Source organism: Felis catus, chromosome C1, assembly GCF_018350175.1.
Source record: "Felis catus isolate Fca126 chromosome C1, F.catus_Fca126_mat1.0, whole genome shotgun sequence".
NCBI lineage: Eukaryota > Metazoa > Chordata > Mammalia > Carnivora > Felidae > Felis > Felis catus.
The window spans coordinates 157040-177051 of record NC_058375.1 but is presented as its reverse complement, the minus strand read 5'-3'; the positions used below and the strand labels follow the sequence as shown (position 1 = coordinate 177051).

The following is a 20012-nucleotide window of genomic DNA, read 5'->3' as shown; positions in this document are numbered from 1 at the left end:
GACGCACGCACGTAGATGACATGTGCAAATACGCACACACACGCGCACACACGGGGGTTGCTGCCCGCAAGGTGTCACATCCAAGGCTGGCCTCCATGGCCCTACCCCCATCATAACCAGCACTCTGTGAAAACCAGCCCTGATCCCCAGTGCATGGCACCCCCCTTCATCCAGAGCCTCCTAAGAGAACTTGCAGCCTGTGCTATACCATACAGTTGAACGAGAAGCCATGGGACAGAAGCCAGCCAGGTGGGTGATCACCGGGCCAGGCAGGGCTCAGGCACAGTGTCTGGTGTGGACAGATGCCAGCAATTCTTTTAAAGTGTTCAGACTTTAATTCACGGTGATTGACACAGACACAGACACAGACCGGAGTTAGTAACATGACACAGTCCCAGATGTGGGGGTGTTGGGGCTGCTACCCCCACGGAGGGGAGGGTGGGGGGGACAGGTAGGACGCGGCGTAACGTTGCGGTTTTTTCTGCTGCCTCTACACCCACCCCTTGGCCTCGGTCAGACACTCGGCTGACCCCTGGTCATTCTTGGACAATGACAACTACCCTCACACCAGGACCTGAGAGGGAGTTTGCCGTGTGGGGTCCTCAGCCGCCCCTTGGGCCAGGACAGGAAGAACGACGGCCCTGTCACTCCACGTGTCAAATAAAATCAATGCATAAAGGTGGGTGGTCAGGCCCGAACATCCATCCTTGAGAGGGGGATGCCGGCTGCCCAAACAAGCAGGCAGCGGACATCAACCGCATCACACAGCGGTCCTGCTCCCTCTCAGGACTCCTCATGGGACCTGGGGTATCAGGGAGGGGACACGGCTATGTCCAGAGTGGCTGGACGGACAGGCAGGCCAACTAAGGGCCAAGGTGCCCTGACCAGGCCTGGGCTTGGCCTCTGCGCTCCAGCACTCTGGGACTGGTGGACACAGCCGGAAGGAAGGGTACGATATATAGCCCCAACAGTAACATTGCTTCTAAGTCACAGTATTGGCACAGGAGGCCTGGGAGGGGCCAGTCTGCGCTCGAGGCTAGCCCCGGCCTACCGCACACGCCAAGGGCAGGAGCAGCTCAAGTGGGAACCGAGGCGGCCCTGAGGCCTTGCGAGGAGGAAAGGCCCCCTCAAGCCCCAGCAGCGCCTTCCTGCTCTGGGGACACAGGCCCGGTGGACACACAGGGGAGGGGCCGGGACACAGTGGCCTGAGGTGGAGAGGAACGTCCTGAGACTAGCGCTGGAGTCAAGCCCTCCGTGCTGCCTGCACCACCTCCCCCTGCAAGTCCCTTGACGCAGAGTTTGCCTCTGTAGCTTGTCTGTCTGGATGGTAGGGAGGCCGGTCCAGCAGTCCCTCTGGCCAACATACAGGCAAGAAAACCATATCAAAAAAGCAATGAGTTTACAAAAATAGAAAATAATGACAGCAGGGTGGCTGGTGGGCTGTGGCGTATGTCTCACAGGGCGGCGCAGGCCCGAAGCCCCGGCTTGGTGACAGCATCTTCCAGCAGGTGCAGTGGGCGCTGGCCCACCACTACATCCCGGAGGCAGCCCACAAAGCCTGTGCTGTAGGCTTTGGGCAGGGCCTGGCCCATGGGCGGCTTCTCCAGGCCACCTGCAAGAAGACAGAAGGAAGGCCACCCGACTGTGACACGGGGATGGGCAATCTGGGACGCTAGCCAGCAGACAGACCCACGGGTACTGAAAAGGACAGGTGAGCTACCTGAGGCCTGTCCGTGCCCTGGGGGGCCACGTGGCCAGGAGGCTGGAGCATTTCTCCCGGCCCCATAACCGCCCAGGGCCTAAGACAAGAGGGGACAGGACTATCCCAGCCAGTGGGTCGGCTGTCCTGGATGGGTGACTCAGATGGCACTGAGTTGCCAGCCCCAAGGGATGAGGTCTTCCCTCAGATCCTGAGACCCCTGGGTACCCCTTCCCTGGCCTCCCCCAAAACACTCACCCAGCCATAGGGCTCCGTCTGTGTCTAGCTGTGTGGCACCCAGCGGGGAAGAGCCAGTCACAGGGGCCTCATTGCCCACCTGGAGGGATCCTTCCCTCTGTTCCCTGGGGGTGTGGTGGGGTGAGGCCCTCAGGTGGTTCCAGAGGGCACACCCTGCCACCCCTAGATCCTGAGCCCCCAAATCCCTCTCGCCAGAAGTCCTGCCCCGGGCCCGCTGCCATCACCCCTGGGGGCCAGAATGGGTGGCACTGATCCCCAGGAGTGCACACTGTGGCTAGCGCAGGGGAGCCTCCTGTGGGTTAAACTTTGCTAAAGGGATGGCCAGGCTCAGGCTGTACGGACAGGTCTCCAAACAGCGTCTGGGAAGAGCAGGGACTCTCTTTTCAGATCAGGGGTTCCCTGGCCATAACTGCCTCTCCCGTGTGTTCCGGTCCCTCCCCCCATCACTGGCAGTGACCTCGGGTGAGTTAGCCCTGCCCCCACCTCAAGCCTGTGCCCTGGCTACAAGCGACTGGGCGCGCCCTGGCTGGGCAAGTCCAGGCAGTGCCCGCCACTATTCCTGGCGCGCCCCGGGCTTCTCACTGACCTGTGTGCCCTCACCCGCAACCAGCGGTTGGTGTTGACCGGCACGGTGGAACGCAGCACCACGGGCTGGGAGCCCAAGTCGTAGGTCAGCTGCAGGCGCCCATCCACGATGGCCAGAGCGACGTAGTCAGCCCGCTCTGTGGCCTTCCCGCTCCACAGCACCAGCCCCTGTGTGGCCTCTGTGCGCAGGCTCAGCTCAAAGTGGTTGCTGCGCACTGCCTTCTCACTGCGGGGCAGAAGGCTGGTCAGCGCCTCCAGGAGGGCATCCTGGGATGGGATGGGGGAGGCGGGAGGGCAAGGGCCATGACAGCAGCTGTGATGAGACCGGGGAGACCGGACGGGCAGGCAGGCGGACAACCACACGGAACCGACAGGCCGAGAGACGGACAGTAGGGGAGGGGGCCGGACAGGCAGACACACAAACAGAGGAGCAAGGTGGACAGACAGCGGCGGTTGGGATGTCACTGCTCACCTGGGGAGGGCCCCGGAATCCGGAGCTTCAGGACTTAGAAGCCGGAAGAGAGGGGAAGCAGGTGAGCAAGGGACAGACAGGCTGTAGCGCAGGGTCGGTGCGGGGGGAGGTTGTGTGGGGCGACCTGGAAGCCCCGCCCCATGTCCCCTTCCCAGCAGTGGAGAGTGAGAGAGCCAGCACACACGGAAGATACACGGGACCCCAGGGAATCGGCTCTCCCACCACAGAGCCGGGGCAGTGACATATGGGTACACGTGGGGCTGGCGGGCATGACCCAGGCCAAAGATGGACAGGTGAGGCATGGGGTGGCGTGGAATGAAGACCGAGGGCTCACCCGCCTGGGAGAGGCCTTTGTCCAAACACACGTGACATACACACGCCGCACACGGACCCGTGTGCATCCACATACTCAGACACACAGGTACTCTGATGCGCACACACACGTGCACACTCTGCTGGGGCCCTCTGTCAAGGGCAGTGGCTGCTGGGGTGGACGTGGTGACTGGGCTTCAGCACAGGTCCTGGGAATGGGGATCTTCCCACTGCCAAGCTAGGGAACTAACCCTTCCATGGCACGAACGGCAGCCCAACCCACTCTCCTCCACCAGGGTGGAAAGTTTCGCCCTTGCCCTCAGTGGGGGTGGGGCAAGGGGCACGCTGCCAATGGATGAGGAACCGAGAATGGGTGAGAGTGAAGGCGGGGATGGGGGCCAAGGCGCTACTTACGCTGGGATCTCATTGCTCAGCTCGCTTGGAAACAAAGAGACAGAGGTGGTGAGAAAGGAGGGTGGAGGAAGGTGGTGGGTGGCCGAGTCGATAGGGGGGAGGTGGGGGGGCGGCCGCTGGGCCTTCCCCTCTTGGCCACAAAGCTGAGGGTGGCCGTGGAGGGTCTGGGCATCTTACCCAGCACAGCACGCACAGATAGGACCTGACACACAACAGAGGGCAGAGGAGGTGCCCAGCTCCCGGGCGGCACGTTACCTCTCGGTCACGGCATTGAGATATTCAACGTAGGTTTGTCCGTCGAAGGCTAGGGCATCCAGATCCCCTGCCGACTTCTCAATCAGCCCTGAGAGATAGTCGGGGTGAGGGTCACCTCGGGCGGGGCTCCACCCCACCCAGCCTCAGCTAAGCGCCAAGCAGCGCTCACCCTTCTCGCAGTGAAGCCCTGAGAAGCCCCCGGGACACAGGCACTCATAGGAGGCCTCCCGAGGGAGGCAGGAGGCCCCATTGAGGCAGGGGTGGCCCGAGGCCTGGGTACAAGGGTGGTGTGTGGAAGACGAGACGTCCACTGCCCGCAGCACGTGCTCCTGGGTCAGCAGCTGGTGGCCTTTCAGGGAGACCTAGGGAGATAAGAGGTGGAGAACCTCCGTCCTGCCGGGTGTCCTCCCTACCTCCCAGTGTGCCTGCCGGGACAGAGGCAACTCTGGGATGGGCGGGCCCTTCCTCACGACGCCACCACCCCTGCCCCCGCCCCACGCACCAGCTGGATGACGCCGTCAAAGCCGGAGGACACTGCAGCTGCCCGGGCCAGCTTGCTGAAATCAGGAGCCCCTCCGACATAGAGCGGCTCCTTCAGGTTGAGGACTGTGTGTGGCACCTGAGGGGAGGTGCTGGGTGAGGGAGCTCACTGGGCAGGGACAGGGACGCTAAGCCCCAGATCAGCAGCCCCGCTGGCCCGCAGTGATCCACCCCCCCTCGCCCGCCAGCCCGCCTAGGAGGCAGTTAATCACACAAACACGGCCGATGTGGGGACTTAGTGGGGGTAGGGGCTACTCTAGAAGGTGAATGAGCAGGATGAGAGCAGAGACCGGTACCTTGCGGGACTTCTGGTGTCCGAAGAGCAGGGTGGGGGTTGCAGAGCAAGGGCCAGAGAGCAGTGAGGGCAGAAAGAAGACAGACAGACAGACAGACAGACAGACAGACAGAGGCACAGGACAGACGGGGGAGAAAACAGTTCAGTGAGAGCCAGCTGTGGGGTGGGGGCTGCCATGCCTCCCAGGAGGAGGAGGAAGAAGGAGGCAGGGGTGTTGGTGGTGGGAGGTCCACGGCCCCGGGGACACTCACCGGGGACTCCCCCAGCACTCGGGGCCCGTCACTGACACGCATGGCGCCCTTGCGGCCACTGCGCTCCAGTGAGACCCTGGTCCAGGTGTCCAGGGCCACTGGCTCCTTGCTCCTGGTGAGGAGGGGGTACCGTGAGCGGGCTCTGGGCCCTGCCAGCCTGCCCACTCAGGAGGCTGAGTGACACTGCCGAGTGTCCCCAGTCTCACCCCCACGCCCACCCAAGAGGATGCACCTGATGACCGCTGCCCCCTTGCCCAGGTCATAGCGGAACTCCAGGAATCGATCATGCAACGCCAGTGACACAAAGTCCCCCTTGCCATCTGTCTTCTGCCCATTGTAGAGGAGCAAGCCACTGGGGCCACGGGCCAGGAACACCACCTCCAGCGCCATCTTCTCCCTGGGGTCCCGCGGGGTCAGGTGGGGGCGTCTCAATGGCTGGACGGGGTTGGCGGGACGCTTCCCCCTCGTCCACCCCTTCTGTCCCTACTGACCCTAGATCACGCGCAAACGTATGCAGGCCTTCCAGCTCCAGGTAGGAGAAGCCGCTGAAGTCAGCCAGGAAGGGCCGGGGATAATCCTGCTTGGAGACTGTGCAAGACAAGAGAGCGGTCACACAGGGGGCTGGGCCCTGACCCCCGGGGTTCCCTGGAACCCCACTGATCTATGCGCCCCAGGCCTAACTCAAGCCCTAGCACTAGCCTGACCTCCGATCCTAACCCCAAACCGAACCCCCACCCTAATGCTCAATCCAAAACCCCTCCTCCCCCCCCTCCTCCCAGCCCTGACAGCCCAGTGCTCCCACCTGTCTGACAGAGGGCGCCCCCTCGTCCCTGGGGGCATTCGCACTTGGCCTCGCCCTCAGGCAGCACACGGCAAGGGGCTGCCCCGTGGCAAGGGTTCGGCTCACAGGGGTTCTCGCCATCACTACAGGTTGCACCTGGAAGGAGACAGGAAGGGGTCCCAGGAGACTTGAACCCTTGCCCACAGACACACAGCTGTGCCCCCTGCCCCAGCACCCGGCCCAGGCTCCACCCTCACCACAGCGGCCGGGTGGGCACTGACAGGGGAACACACCAGCCTGCAGTGCCTGGCACGGGGCCCTACGGAGGCAGGGGTGGTCCCTGCACTCACCCACACCAGAGCTTCGGGTTACTGTCCCCTGCCAGCTGCTGAGCTCCAACCGCTGATTGTTGATGTCTAGCAGGCGGATGCAGCCCTTGAGGCCAACACTGACGGAGGTCCTTTCGAGCACCCTGCCGCCAAGATGAGGGTCAGGCGTCAGAGGCCAGAGACCAAAGGCATCCTCCCTCACAGCCCCTTGTGACACTGCCCCCCGCCCCCCAGTCAGCCAGGATCCCCAGCCCCAGCCCCTCTGATATTCACAAGACGGCTAGTCTCACAAAGAGGACAGAACCAAGAAGTGGGTTGAGGGTCAAGGCTCAAGGTGGAAGGTCAGGGCCAGCCTAGCCCCTCCTTGGTGGTAACACAGCAGCCAGCAGGACCATTCCTGGTCCTCAGGGATGCCACCCCAGGGGTGACAGAATCAGGATCAGGATCAGGATCAAATCAGGGTCATTGCCATCATCCACGCTCACCCTTCCACCCACAAGAGTCAAGGGTCAGGACCAAGGTCAGGTCTCCAGGATCAGGGGCACCCCACCCTCCTTGATGCTCACACGGAAGCCTGGTCCGCTGGGACGCCGCCCACAAAGAGGTCTGTGTCCAGGTTGAGACCATCTGTACCACTGGGGCTGTGGCCCACAACAGGGGTCTCACCATCCACTGAGAGGGTACCCCGGCGCCAGTGCCGAGACAGCTCCAAGCGATGCCAGCGGCCAGGCTCTACAGGCACTGAGCTGGTCAGTACCGCGGGCCCCGAACCTGTGTCGAACCTGGGGGATGGGAGCAGGCGGTCAGCACAGCGAAAAGGAGTCAGGTCCACTGCTCAACCTCAGCCTCCCACCCTAACCCTGAGCCGCCTCACCTCCATTCCTGACCACCCCCGCCCCAGTATGCCCTGGCCCTGATCCCACCCCGGCCTAGGCAGCCCTGCGTGCTCACCTGAGCTGCACGCGGCCCCCCAGCAATGTCAGCGACAGGAAGTCCTTGCCCCGGGCGTTGCCATTGTAGAGCAGCAGCCCCTGTGGCTCCCACGTCCGGAACTCGAGCGCCAGGCGCAGTGTGTGGTAGGCACGGAGGGTGGGGAAGGCCAGGAAGGAGTGGCCTCCGAAGGCTGGCAGTGAGGGCTGCAGTGCTGCAGGGGGACCGGGAGGGACCGGCTGCAGGGTACAGGAGACCCTGGCCCCACCCCGCGTGTTCCTCCAACTGGAGATCCCCAGCCCTGTCCCCGGCTCAGGGGTGCCTAGCCCCCAACTCCTGACGGTGGCTTGGTGCAGCTCCGACCCTTGCCCCTTGCCTCTCTCCAGTGTGAATGACCCTTACCCTTCTCACAGGTGTCTCCCCTCCTGCCCACTGGGCAGCTACAGGTGAAGCCTCCACCTGAGTCTTGGTCCCGGCAGGTCCCTCCGTGGAGGCAGGGCTGGGAGTCACAGGGCCTTGGTGGCTGCTGGGTGCCTGGGGGCAAGGGCCGGCGTCCAGGCACATGACGGGGGGCAGTGGTGGGGAGCTGGCGTGTCGTGGGCAGGGCTGTGGTCCTGCCGACAGGCCGGCTTGTGTGACTGGGGTAGAGGGCCCGCTGGGTCACAGCAGAAGGCAGGTGGGCCACAGTGGTGGCCCTGGCCGTGGCGGCGGCAGGTGTGGCTCCCGTGGTGGCTCCCGTGAAGAACGCAGGAAACCAGTCTGAGGGTTACAGAGACTGTCAGGATACCCAGAAGGCAGAGCACAGGGAGGGCCAGCAGGGACAAGGATCCTCGGGGCCGCAGGGGATGACAGGACAGGCAAGCCACAGCACTTGGCCAGACTGGACACTCACCAAAGTCCATGAAGCGCACGTGCTCCTGCAGTGGCCGCCTGACCCCCAGGGACCGGCGCCTAGAGGCCTGTATCTGCCGGAGCAGGGCCTGGCCCACGTCGGGCGCCCTAAAGGTCGTGGCTGAGAAGGAGGGGACACTGAGCACGGTGGAGCCACACACGGCGCCCCTATTGTCTCCCGGGAGGGCCCAGGGTAGGGAACTCACCAGGATCAAAGTGCACGTCCACAATGGCTCGGACTGAGCTGCCAGGCCCCAGGTCCCGCAGGCGGACACTTCGGAAGTCCTTCTTAACGTCTGAGTTCCGGAAGAGGTCATCCAGCTGTGGGTGCGGAGCGGGTGAAGGCTCCGGGGAGCTGCCCAGGCCGGGTTGTCAGGCCCTCCCGCTGCAGCCCTTCTCTGGGTCTGTCCCGGGAGGGAAGTACAGCCCTGCTCTGTGGGCCCCATACGTACTGTGCTCTCGATACTCCTAGCGGTCTCCCCAAAAAGCTCTGACTTGGGGTCAGCCATCTCCGGTGTATAGAACAGCTCTTGCCCCTCGACTCCCTCAAGCTCCAGCACACCCTGGAACGCCTTGGTGGCTGTGGAGGAGGGGGCAGTGAGGTCCTGCCTGGCCTCTGAGCTGGCCATGGGCACAGGCCCCAGCAGCAAGCCACACGGGGTGCAGGGCAGGTGGTGGTTAGTCAGATGATCATGAGGTTAGTGGGGACCCGGGGCAGGGCTGGCATCAGTTACCAGGCAGACTTCTTGGAGCAGTGCCCGAGGCCGGCTTGCAATAGGAAAGAAGTTAGCCACGGGGTCCTAGGCACCCACACGTGCGTGAGGGCCGAGGCCACACGTGTGCATGCCTACACCGAAGCCCCGAGACCACGCACGTGTGTGTGCCGAGACCAGAAGACTGTAAACCCTGAGGGCCCACCTGCTGGACAGGCCTCCTGTCTGCGGTGGGGGGAGACAGCATTCCTGGCTGTGTCCAGGCCACCATTCACGTTCCACCCCAGCCCCCGGCTACCCACTCACCAGGACAGTTGGAACCTTCTGTGTCCAGCGAGGGCGTCTTGCCATCCGAGCAGCAGCCCAAAGGCGAGTTGTAGCAAGAAGCCCTCTCCAGGGGTGGCCCAGGGGTCACAGCGCTGCCACCTTCAGGGGGCTCGAGTCCTGGGAAAGGACAGTCTAAGCCTAGCCCCAAGGGCGGCCCTCCTGGGCCCTGTCCCCCACATCCCTGGGCCCATGCTCACCCCCCGAGCCCGTCCCACTGGCTTCCAGGTCACCACTCAGTTCCTCATCGCCGCTCCCGTCAGCACTGCCAGATTCGCCAAAGGCAGATGTGGCGAGATTGGGGGCTGTGGCAGGGGCCGTGGGGGGCATGGTCAGCACGGGCCTCGTGGTTGTCCTGGGGATGCGGGCAGTGGTCCAAGGTCCCGGTGAGGGTCGAGGAGTGGGCCGGCTGTGAGGGGTACTGCCGGGAGTCAGGGGGAGGGCGCTGGGTGGGGGCGGCAGCGCCCTGCTCACGTTGAGCCCCAAGGTGGCCACGGGTGCAGGAGATGTTGGGCGGGCACCAGAAGCAATAGCCTCTGCAAGAAAAAGAGAGTCTGAGTGGAGGGCTGGGTCAGGTGGTCAGCCCAGTGTCAGGCCTTCGCGGTCAGTTCTGGGGCGGTGGGTTGGGCCTCACCCTGGCATGGGCCAAGGCTCTGGATAGAGATGTCCAAGCCCTGGCGGCAGGCGATGGTCCTCAGTTGGCACTCATTGCCGTAGGTGACTCCGTCCGACCCACAGACCTGGGGCACAGGGCAAGGATGCTGGGGGAAGGCCCCTCACCTCTCCTACCACCTTCCGCATGCCCCACCCCTCACCTTGGTGGCACTGGCCTCTGGACAGGTGGGTGTTGGGCACACGCAGTGTGCGGAGCCAGCTTCCTCCACGCAGGATGCCCCAAACTCGCAGCGCATCTCAGCACAGGTCTCGGGCGCCAGGGAGTCTGGGGCAGACACGGGGGGCCCTGCTGGCTGAGGAGGCCTGGCCCCTATGGCGGCCCCACCCCCAGCAAAGGGAGCCAAGGTCAGTGCCAGGCATGGCCCTCACCTGTCTCACAGCCAGCAGGGCCCAGGGTGTGGCCGTCCGGACACTGCCCGCACTTGGGTCCCGCCACCCCAGGCTTACATGAGCACAGCCCTGCCATCTGCTCACAGTCGTCCCGCACGGCACCCCGGGGGTCACAGCTGCAGGCTGGGGGGCAGGGGGAAGAACCTGAGGTCCACGCCTGGTTTCCCCACTGGCTCCAGAGCCCAGCCCAGCTCCTGCCTGGTGCGGATCAGGCCAGGGTCTGAGCAGGTGAGACGAGGAACACAGTGACAAGGTGGACAGGTGGGAGTGCCCACCTGGGAACTGACCGTCGCCCCTGTCACTCACGAGTGCAGCCGCTCCGGCCATCGGTGACAATGCCACGGAAGTTCCAGAAGCCAGGCTCACAGCGATCACACTTGAGGCCCCCGACCCCTGGGCGGCAGGAGCACTGGCCTGTGGCTGGGTCACAGGTGCCACTGTAGGAGCCATGTGGGTTGCAGTGGCAGGAGCCTGCAAGGCCAGGGCAGGATAAGGTCACTGCAGCTACATGGCTCCACCCGGCTGGGGGTCAGTGTTGGGGTCAAATACTCACTGGGGCAGCCGGCCAGGCCCACACCGCGGGCAGCAGTGATGTTGTCCTGGCAGCAGCCGTAGGGGGTCTGGGTGCAGTGCGGGGGAACTGCAGGTGGCAACGGGGCCAGGGTGGGGCCTGCAGGAAGGGGGCAGAGGGTTCAGATGTGGGCCTGGCCACTCCGCCTCAACCTCCCCTGATGCCAACTCCCACCAGGACCTGGGTACCTGGGGCTCGGACCACACCACTTATAAAACATGTCTGGACGCATGGGACCAAGAGCATGCAGAACACCCAAGGTCACGTATGTACACACACAACCGGAACCAAACACGCTTAGGGTAGCACGTTTTCACAGACTGGCATACACACATACAAACACACGCACGTGTGCACATTTGCCAACGTTCCTCCCAAACCACGCGCGTTCAAACACCCCGCAGACATGCATGTGCACACACGTGCAGGAGTCCACGCGCATACACCCACGAGCACTCGTGCACACGTACAAGTACATAAACGTGACGTATCTACTGGATCACCGTCAGTCTTCCCCCAAAACAAAGTGTCCAGAGCGTGGGCCTCCCTAACACGCGGCCTCCCTGCACCAAAGCCCAGTCTGGCACACAGTGGGTGCTCAGTGCACCTGCTGACTGATAGGCACCCTACGGCCACGTGTGCAACTACACAAACACGAATACTCGCCAACACCGCACATTTAAAACACTTACGTGCGCGCACGCCCCACACGGCACACGCGCAGCGCTCACGGGGACGTGCCTACCCGCATGCCTCACACATGTGTGCACACACACCAGAGCACATTCACACACAGGGAACAGGCCACACACACCCAGACGGAGCCCGTGTGCCCACTCACCACGGCAGGTTCCCTGAGCCGCGACGTACAGTTCCCGCTGCAGCTCACACCGGGCCTTCTTCAGCTCGCACTCGGTGCCGTAGGTGACCCCGTTGGAGCCACACACCTGGAAGGGCGGGGTCAGCGTGGCTGGCCACAGCCACTTCCCCGCGGCCCGCCCGGAGCCGGGGGAGGCTGGGGGGCGGGGGTTGCTCACCGGGCTCCTCGGGACGCTCTGGCAGCTGAAGTCACAGACGCAGGGCCCGTCTTCCGAGTCCTCGTCCCAGACGCCGCCATGCTGCCGGCACAGCTCCTGCTCACACTCGCCGTCCTCTCCAGAGCCAGAGCCTCCAGAGCCGCACTCGGCTGCGGGGAGGGGGCCGGGTCACCCGTGGGGTCCTGTTTGAGGCGGGTGCACGGCAGCCCCTGCCGGTCATCCCCGAGCCTACCCTGCTCACAGGGCCCTGCCCGGGCCTCCTCGATCCGCGTCTGCTGCTGGCAGGCAGCCTCTCGGAGCTCACAGGCGCTGTGGTAGGTGACACCGTCACTGCCACACACGGGGCCGGGTGGGGGGCGCTCACACCGGGGACACACACACCGTCCAGCCAAGCACACCGCGCCAAAGGCACACACCGTATCTCCGCAGGTCTCTGTGGAGGGCGGAGCCAGGCGGAGGTCAGCGGACCCCAGCCGAGGGGGAGACCCAGGACCACAGCCTGCCGGCCCCCACGGCCCCACTCACGGCAGCGTCCAGCCGAGACCACACGCAGGCTGATCTGATGTGTGCAGGCGTGGACATGTAGCTCACACTCGCTGGCATACGTGTGCCCATCAGAGCCGCACACAGGCTGGGCCAGGGCCACGCACTCGGAGGGGCACACGCAGCGCCCGGTCTCAGCCTCACACAGAGCTCCGAAGCGGCACTGCCCGCAGCGGTCTAGGGAAGGGGCTCCGTCACCACGGCGACCAGGACCCACAACCCACTAGCGAGACCCACTTGCCCGCCACTGACCACAGGGTCCTCTGCGAGCCACCCGGATCTCCCGTCCAAGGGTGCAGGCCGTGGCTTCCAGCTCACACGTGCTGCCGTACGTGACGCCATCACTGCCACACACAGGATCATAGATGCCCGAACACGCCTGCTGGCACACACACTCAGCTTCCCCGTTCTTCACAGCACACGCTGCCCCAAACGGGCACTGCACCCCAAGGCACGGGGACAGAGGCTGGTCTGGGGAGGACACAGGCACCCAGTGAGCTCCACCTGTTCCCCCGGGCTTATGCACAAAGCCCCCAGCTCCACGCAGCAGACCCTCTCCCAGGGTGGGGACAGCAGAGGGGAGGTGGACTGGGAGAAGGGCCGAAATGCTCAGGACACAGCAGAGAAAGGGACAGACACACGACAGACGCGGACAGGGACACAGACCCAAACAGCCTCGGCCCCCTGCGTGAGTGGAGGGAGGGGCTGCCCCCAAGACGCAGGAACTTCCTGACTGCCCCCCCTGCCGTGGGTTGAGGGAAGGCCAGGCTTATGCAGCCATCCGGGTCACTGACCCCTGGCCACCAGCAGCCCTGGGACACCCACACAGGTAGGGGGGCTCTCTCCCCACGGTGGGGAGGAGTCTGCAGCCCACAGTCACACCCAGGGCCACAAGGGGGAGGAGGTGTCTGTCCACTTGCTCTGAGGACCACAAGGCCAGGCAGCAGCGAGCCACCCCCCCTCCCTGCTGTGCCGGGGGCAGACCTCGGGCTGTGGGCTCCTGGCGGCAGGCGCGGTACCTCATCCTGCCAGGTCAGGCTGGAAGACACAAGAGGCGGAGCCAAGAGGGAAGGAAGGACAGAGGAGAGAAGACAGACGCAGAGAGAGAGAGAGAGAGAGAGAGAGCGGAAAGACGGACAGACCGACTGACGGACACGGGGTGGGGGTTGGCAGAGCCACAGCAGTATATGCTGTCTCCACCCTCCACGGCCCGCCCCCACGCAGCCTGAGCCTGACTGAGACTTTGCCCGCACGGGGCCCAGGGGACTGGAGGGCGGAACGGCCCCACGCAGGCACCAGGGAGCCGGGCACCCGGCTCCGCCCACTCCCCGCTGGGTACTCCCGGCACCCTTCGAACAGAAGCCACCGCCCCAGAGCCTATCGACAGACAGCAGCCCGGCCAGGCCTCCCCCGTCACCGGCTCTCGCCCAGGACCCCAGCAGGAGTGTGACTCAGGATGCGGATGGTGTGTGATGACAGCCGGCAGGGACCCATGCAGGACCAGCCCGCTTGCAGCGTGGGCCCCACCCACTGGTGCTCACCACACGGGCCCTGGTGCTTGGCAGGGATGGCGCGCTGCTGTTGACACTCAGCCTGCTGGCGCCAGCAGTCACTGTCGTAGGTGTGCCCGTCGTGGGCGCACACAGGTCTGTAGGCCCCGTCGCAGATGACGCGGTCACAGGAGCAGCGGGGGCGACCCCGGCGGATCAGGCACACGGCGTTGAACCTGCACACATCTGGGCACTGGTCTGGGAGGGCAGAGCAAGGGGATCAGACCGGCCAGAGTGCCGCCTTGGGACTCGTACAGGAGGTGGTGAGTGGGCACCAGGGAGGAGCGCAGGAGAGTGTGGGGACCGGCAGGGATGTAGGTCACACAGAGCGGCAAGGCTGGGCCCGCCCGCGGCCACCCACCTTGAGGCTGGCACTGGCCGGAGCGCACTTTCTGGAGGAGGAGGCCACGGGCAGCTCCCGTGCGGCCCATCGTACAGTCGTTGTCGTAGGTGACCCCGTCGTCCCCGCACACGGGTGCCTGCCGAGGAGGGCAGCTCTCTGGCCGCAGCAGCATCTCAGGGCGCCGCGTGCGTGGGTTCACACGGCAGATACGACTTAGGTCACTGCGGGCGCTCTGGCAAGGGTCTAGAGGGCAGGAGGGCGGAGGTCAGGGTGCTGTGCCGTGCACGCACACGCAGAAGTCATGCTACGCGCACAGGGGCAGGGCTCACCACAAGGGCCGTCGAACTTCTTGAAGATGTTCTCTTGGCGCGCGCACGCGTGGCGCAGGAGCTGGCACTCGCTGGGGTAGTCGGCCCCGTCGCTGCCACACACGGGGCCGTCAGGGGGCCCCCGGCAGGTGGCCGGGCACAGGCACGTGGCCGTCTGCCCGTCTGCTGAGCGCACACAGGTGCTGCCGAAGCTGCACGTCACATTGGAGCAGGGGTCCCGGGAGCCTGTGGGGGTGGGGGGTGGGGTCACAAAGCCGTCCCCTCTGCCCTTGGAGCAGCGCCCAGAGCCCGCACTCACCGCAGGGCCCGCGGCTGAGGAGGCGGATGCGTCGCTGCTGGCTGCACTGCGCCCGCTGGAGCTCACACTCGTTGCTGTACGTGGAGGCGTCGGAGCCACACACAGGTGCCACCACAGCCGGACAGGCACTCTTCTTGCACACGCAGGAGGCTCTGCCGGAACCTTCCGCGCTGGGCTCACACACGGCGCCAAAGCCACACAACATTCCTCGGCATGCTGGGCGTAGGACGGGAGAAGGGAAGGTCAGGGCCCGGCCTCTGCCGGCCCCCCGGGCCCCGGTGCACACTTCCAACGTCCACGCATCTGCAGAGACCTCACGATGCACTCAGTGTGTTCGTTCGTTAGCCCCACGGACACGTCCACACACGTCCGCGCTGGCATGCGCGGAGACGTACGTATGTGTGTCCATCGCGGCCATGCACACTCACACCCGTGCACGCTGACAGGACCTGTTCCCTCCCCCTCTCCAGCCCCACCCACCACAGTCCCCCCCCCGCCCCCCCCCCCGCCACCAGCCCCAGGGCCTTTCCTCATGGTAGAACCTTCTCTGCCCCCCTCCCCCAAACCCCACCGCTGTGGAGGGGGGCATCCCCCAGATCTCACACCAGCACCAGGGAATCAAGTCCACCTGTTCCTGACCCACCTCCGTGGGGACCCTACACACAGAGCCACACACCTACAACCCCCAGGACAACATCACAGGGAACCGGCTCCAGGTTTGCTCAGGAACCCACCCTGCTTCCACGTCAGAATCAAAGCCCCTCATCTGACCCATGACCCACCCCAGAGCCCCGGTCCTGGCCCCTTCCTGGGGGCAGCTGCTCCAGGGTCCCAAAGTAGCCCAACCCCTGCCACCTCTGGCCTGAGGTCACCTGGTTTTAAGGCAGGTGTGGGGGAAGTATCCGGGGTCAGGCCACACATTCCACCTTCTGGCTCTGGGCCCCTCCTTGGCCAGGAACCTGGGGCCCCGACCCCAGGCCTTCCCCTCAGGTTTCCTTTCTCCCCACATCTTTTCCACGTAAGCTCTGCCTCTCGGGCTTTTCTTGGCCCACCCTGCGAACCTTCCACACCTCTCTCGGTCCCTCAGCTATGGCGTTCTCAATAGGGCCTTCTCCAGGGTTCCTGGCCCTCCCACCCTCCCGGCCTCCCCAGCTGAAAGCTGACAGTGGTCTCTCTCTGAGGTCCCTCGGGCGCTCACACACCTCCCTCTCCCCCGTCTGTCCTCTGCGGCCTCCATCTCAGTAAATGTCCTCACCCTCCTCCCCAGTCCTGCTGCCCACCCCCCAATACTCTCCACCGTGACCTCCTCTGGGAGGCTGAGCACAGGGGCTCTGCAGATCTGTCACCCTCCTCTTTAAACACTTCAGTTCCTAACCCTGTAGTTAAAAACTGTTGTGTGCCCAGCACGCACCCTGTGGCTGAACCTCTACTCTCTACAGCAGCCCCAGGAAGTGTTGCTCCTGACCCCACCGGTGAGGGACCACAGTCTCTTGGACTGGAGGAATGAAGGCTCTCGGACATTTAAACCCAGAGCCGTCAGAGACAGGTCCTCCTGAGAAGACCCAGGTAGGCTGACTGCTTAGGACCCCCACCAGGACCCCCACCAGGACTGCACGCCCACACGAGTGCAGGCCCGATATAGGCTGCAGCTGTTTAGACGTGATGAATGTTTAATCGGTTCCAATTATCATTAATAAGTTATGGTGCAGAGGGTGGGGTGGCTCCCCCCATCACCTCCCAGCAGGCTCAGGAAGTGGGGCAGGAGGGGGAAGCACCTCCATTCCGGGGAGGGCAGGGCCCCAAAGGGAGCTGCAGCCAGCTGTTGCCACAGCAACAGCCCACCCCAGGCTCCTCCGGGTCTGACTGGGCATCCCTACCCCCACCCCACACAGGCTGAGTGAACAGAGGCCTGAGGCAAGGGCGGGGCCGGTAGGGACACCCCAGCTTGGAGTCCCTGCAGCCACCTGTACTCCCCTCCCACTGACACTCCTGTCTTCCTCCTCCCCACCTCACCTGAGCCCCTGCTCCTGCAGAGCCCAGAGCCAGGCTGCCTCCAACTCTGCACTCACCCGCCCGGCGACTGTGGGCAAGTTATCACCTTGCCATGCGTCAGTATCTCCTTCTGTGAGTGGGGACAGTGGGACCTGCCTCCCAGGGTTACCGTGGGGCCAATATCTGCAGCGGCTTGGAGGGAGCCCAGCACGTAGCTCTACGCGGACCGTAACAAGAACTGTCGTTACATCAGCACCCCGCTCTGTCCCGCCTCAAACCAAACTCAAATCCCGTCTACCCGCAAGCCCTCTTTACTCTCTGTCTCCCTCCAACTCCATCTACTCTCCCCTAGCACCTTCCTCTCATCTTCCTTGCCCAAGGCCCCCGGGACCCCCCGGGCGGAATCCACAGGCACTTGCTGATATCCAGCGGCCCGTTTTGTTTGGCTTCAACTGGACCTACAGACCAAGGTCTCTTCCAGAGTACTGGACCCTGTGGCAAAGACTTGGTCGTCACCTCATTACACCTCTGGTTCCTGGGCTGCCTGCCATGGGTCTGTGCCCTTGGTTTGAGACCTCTCTCCGTCTGATCACCCTCGGTCCAGCCAGACCGCTCCAAGGCTCCCACCCCTTGGACAAAGACATCTACGCCTGGATGACCAGCACGTTCCTTGCCCACCAAGACCTGCACCCTCCCTCCACAGCCCAGGGTTCTGCTTTGTCCCCCCAAGATAGCTACTAGCGGGCGATGGTGGTATTGACAATGGCAGCTAACCTGTGATAAGCAAGGCTGGGGCACTGGGTCAGGTGGAGGGAGGATGATAGGCTGCAAGGTGAGGGGGCTGGGGGCAGAGACCAGAGACGTCTCGGGGACAGGGTCCTTGGAACCAGCTGTTGGACTGAATGAAGGTGGCTGAGGGCAGAGGAGAGGCCAGGGTGCCTCTGGGGGCCATCAAGCTCAGGCTCCCGCACTGACTCCCAAGTCACTCAGGCGGGTCCAGCCCCAGCGCTCCCACCTGCCACCACCTTGTGGAGCCCACGCCGCTGTCAGAGTGGCGGTTCACCCGGGGCCATCTCCTGGCTGCAAAGTGGGGGTAGATCTCGCGGCTCCCAGCACAGTCACAGCCTTTGGTGACGTGACGGGGGCAGAGCAGAAGCCTGGGTTCACGGCGCTCACCCTGGCCAGGCTGAAATGGTTTCCCTCCCCGGACCCGTGCTCGGGCCGTCAGGCCAGGCGAGGGCTGCTCCCGCGCGTAGCCCTGATACAGCTCCACAACTGCCCGTCCCCACGTCTGCTCTCCACGCCCCCCCGGGTCTAGGGAATCACAGAGGCTCAAGACAAGTTTCTTGATCGGACATAAAACACGCACAAGCACACACACGTGCACACGTGTTTGCTGGCAAGCTCATCACAACAGCCGTGCCCTGCATGTGGCAGGCACCACTCGAGCCACGCCTGTATTAGCCCTTAATCACCCCATAAACCGCCCCTCATAAACGCAGGCAGGGCACCCGTATACCCACGAGCCACGTGTCCTGCCGCATTCACCCCAGGCTAGACTCCTACAGGAGCCTTTCCTCGGCCACTCAGCTTCCCCGCGCAGTCTTGCTCCCTGCACGCCCAAGGGCTCCCTCACGCGTGCCATGCTGGAGGCGGCAGTGGCTTTTTATAACCGCCGGCTGGAGTGAGTATATTCAACTCCTCTCCTGGTCCCGGGTGGGGGATGGACTGGACACCCCAAGCCCTGCCCATGGCCACAAGTACGCAGTGTGTGTGCCTCGGAGGGATGATGACGGCCGTGGCACGTAGCTGTCCCCAAGGGGGCAGTAGGACCAGAGTGTGGGTGTGGGGGCCCACGCGTGCGGCTGCAGGGAAGACCAGGGTGTGCGTAAAGCAGAGACGCAGCTCTCACGCTTTAGGTGAGGAGACCGGGGACACCGGGAGAGGGGAAGGTGCCTCCCGACCCAAGCCCCGCCTTTAAATCCAGACAGCTCCAGGACCCTGGCCCACAGCCCATCCCGTATACGGATACCCTCCTACGTGTGACTTCTGCGGACGTGGCCAGGCACCTGCCCAGCAGGGGGCCCAGTGCCGACAGCAAACCTGGTAGCTCTCCATGTCCCCACCCAAGGAGGGGACCCCAAGCCGCCCTCTCTGGTGGCATCAACAGCTTCCTCCCCTCCCCTTCCCGTATTAGCTAAATTACAGTGGCCTACAGACTAGCAGGCCTCTCAGGGAGGCCAGCCCATAAAGTGGGTCAGGAAGGCCAAGCCCAGGCTGTTCGGTCTCAGGAACAGGCCCTCCAATCCCTCCTCAGTCACTGGTCCTTCACACCCACCCCCTGCTCTGCACATGTTGTCTGACCCATCTTACAACCTGCAGGCCCCAGGACTCATTCCCAATTTTTGGCCAAGAAGTGCAAGGCCCACAGAAGTTGGAGACATGCTTGTGTGCGATGGCCCTTGGCCAGGACAGGGCCAGGCCCAAGGACTCCAGACCCGACACGCCCTCTGCCCGTCCACCACTGTGATATCCCAGGAAGGACCCAGGCTCCCTCATCCAGCCTCATCTGTTCCAGATACACCTGATACGTCTGGTGTGCACACCCTAAGAATGGCTCCTGATCCCCAAGAGTGCCACTGTCCCTCTAGACACAGTCTCCCAAGTGCAGCCTGTCACCATCGGAGGCCCCCCACTCACTCACCGTCCGGAGGCACTGGAGGTGCTGGTGTGAAATGGGTCCCAGGTTTGTCTGGAAGAAAACAAATGTCTGAGTTAGGCCTCACTGAGCAGGCTTGCCATAGCTGTCCCTTTGCCCAGTCTGGAGGGGCCACCCCCGCACACCCACACCTGCCCTCTATGCCCGTGCCCACCCCCACCCCTGGCCCCAGTCTGAGCCCTGAGGGTTGGCCAAAGCCTGTGGGCAGACAAAGGCAGAGGCCCTTGCTTTTCTCTGCCTCTTCAGCTGTGTGGCTGGACACCTGACAGGGGGCTCCAACAGCAGGGGTGTGGGCAGCCTCTTATTCCCATAGGGGCCCAGCCCCAGGCCCTGCCAAAGCCCCCACTTCCAGTGCATTCAGCCGCTCCCTTCCTCCCCAGCTCCCAGAACGAGTTGTCTCTGCAGCTCAGGGTGAGGGTCAGCTCCCCATGAACGCAAGGACAAGCTTTGACAGGCCCAGGGGTCCAGAGAATGACTCATCCTGATCCTGATCCCCAAAAGATGCAGATGGCCCAT

At 64.0% G+C, this 20012-nt stretch overlaps 1 protein-coding gene across 9 annotated transcripts in view; it reads right to left on the bottom strand.

The window, feature by feature from the left end:
- Positions 1–312: 312 nt before the first annotated feature.
- The window catches only part of AGRN (agrin), a 34668-nt gene continuing 14968 nt past the window's right edge, over positions 313–20012 (bottom strand). For 2 of the 9 annotated variants that reach the window (XM_023257882.2, XM_019835969.3), the window contains 37 exons: positions 19482–19529; positions 14786–15001; positions 14488–14712; positions 14177–14401; positions 13807–14013; positions 12518–12736; positions 12248–12442; positions 11955–12155; positions 11723–11871; positions 11527–11632; positions 10668–10784; positions 10421–10585; positions 10094–10237; positions 9865–9989; positions 9684–9789; positions 9250–9603; positions 9032–9169; positions 8465–8592; positions 8219–8333; positions 8014–8133; positions 7524–7880; positions 7143–7335; positions 6758–6973; positions 6213–6334; positions 5884–6018; positions 5573–5669; positions 5314–5478; positions 5082–5193; positions 4832–4843; positions 4498–4614; positions 4165–4357; positions 3996–4083; positions 3741–3764; positions 3015–3047; positions 2544–2768; positions 1958–2061; positions 313–1612 (listed from right to left, as the gene is read on the bottom strand). In XM_023257882.2, the coding sequence (XP_023113650.1) occupies positions 1455–1612; positions 1958–2061; positions 2544–2768; positions 3015–3047; positions 3741–3764; positions 3996–4083; positions 4165–4357; positions 4498–4614; positions 4832–4843; positions 5082–5193; positions 5314–5478; positions 5573–5669; positions 5884–6018; positions 6213–6334; positions 6758–6973; positions 7143–7335; positions 7524–7880; positions 8014–8133; positions 8219–8333; positions 8465–8592; positions 9032–9169; positions 9250–9603; positions 9684–9789; positions 9865–9989; positions 10094–10237; positions 10421–10585; positions 10668–10784; positions 11527–11632; positions 11723–11871; positions 11955–12155; positions 12248–12442; positions 12518–12736; positions 13807–14013; positions 14177–14401; positions 14488–14712; positions 14786–15001; positions 19482–19529 (5654 nt within the window). In that variant the 3' untranslated portion in view covers positions 313–1454. The remainder of the gene's footprint in view (positions 1613–1957; positions 2062–2543; positions 2769–3014; positions 3048–3740; positions 3765–3995; positions 4084–4164; positions 4358–4497; positions 4615–4831; positions 4844–5081; positions 5194–5313; positions 5479–5572; positions 5670–5883; positions 6019–6212; positions 6335–6757; positions 6974–7142; positions 7336–7523; positions 7881–8013; positions 8134–8218; positions 8334–8464; positions 8593–9031; positions 9170–9249; positions 9604–9683; positions 9790–9864; positions 9990–10093; positions 10238–10420; positions 10586–10667; positions 10785–11526; positions 11633–11722; positions 11872–11954; positions 12156–12247; positions 12443–12517; positions 12737–13806; positions 14014–14176; positions 14402–14487; positions 14713–14785; positions 15002–19481; positions 19530–20012) is intronic. The other 7 variants (XM_023257884.2, XM_019835970.3, XM_023257883.2 and 4 more) reach the window with 6 other exon arrangements.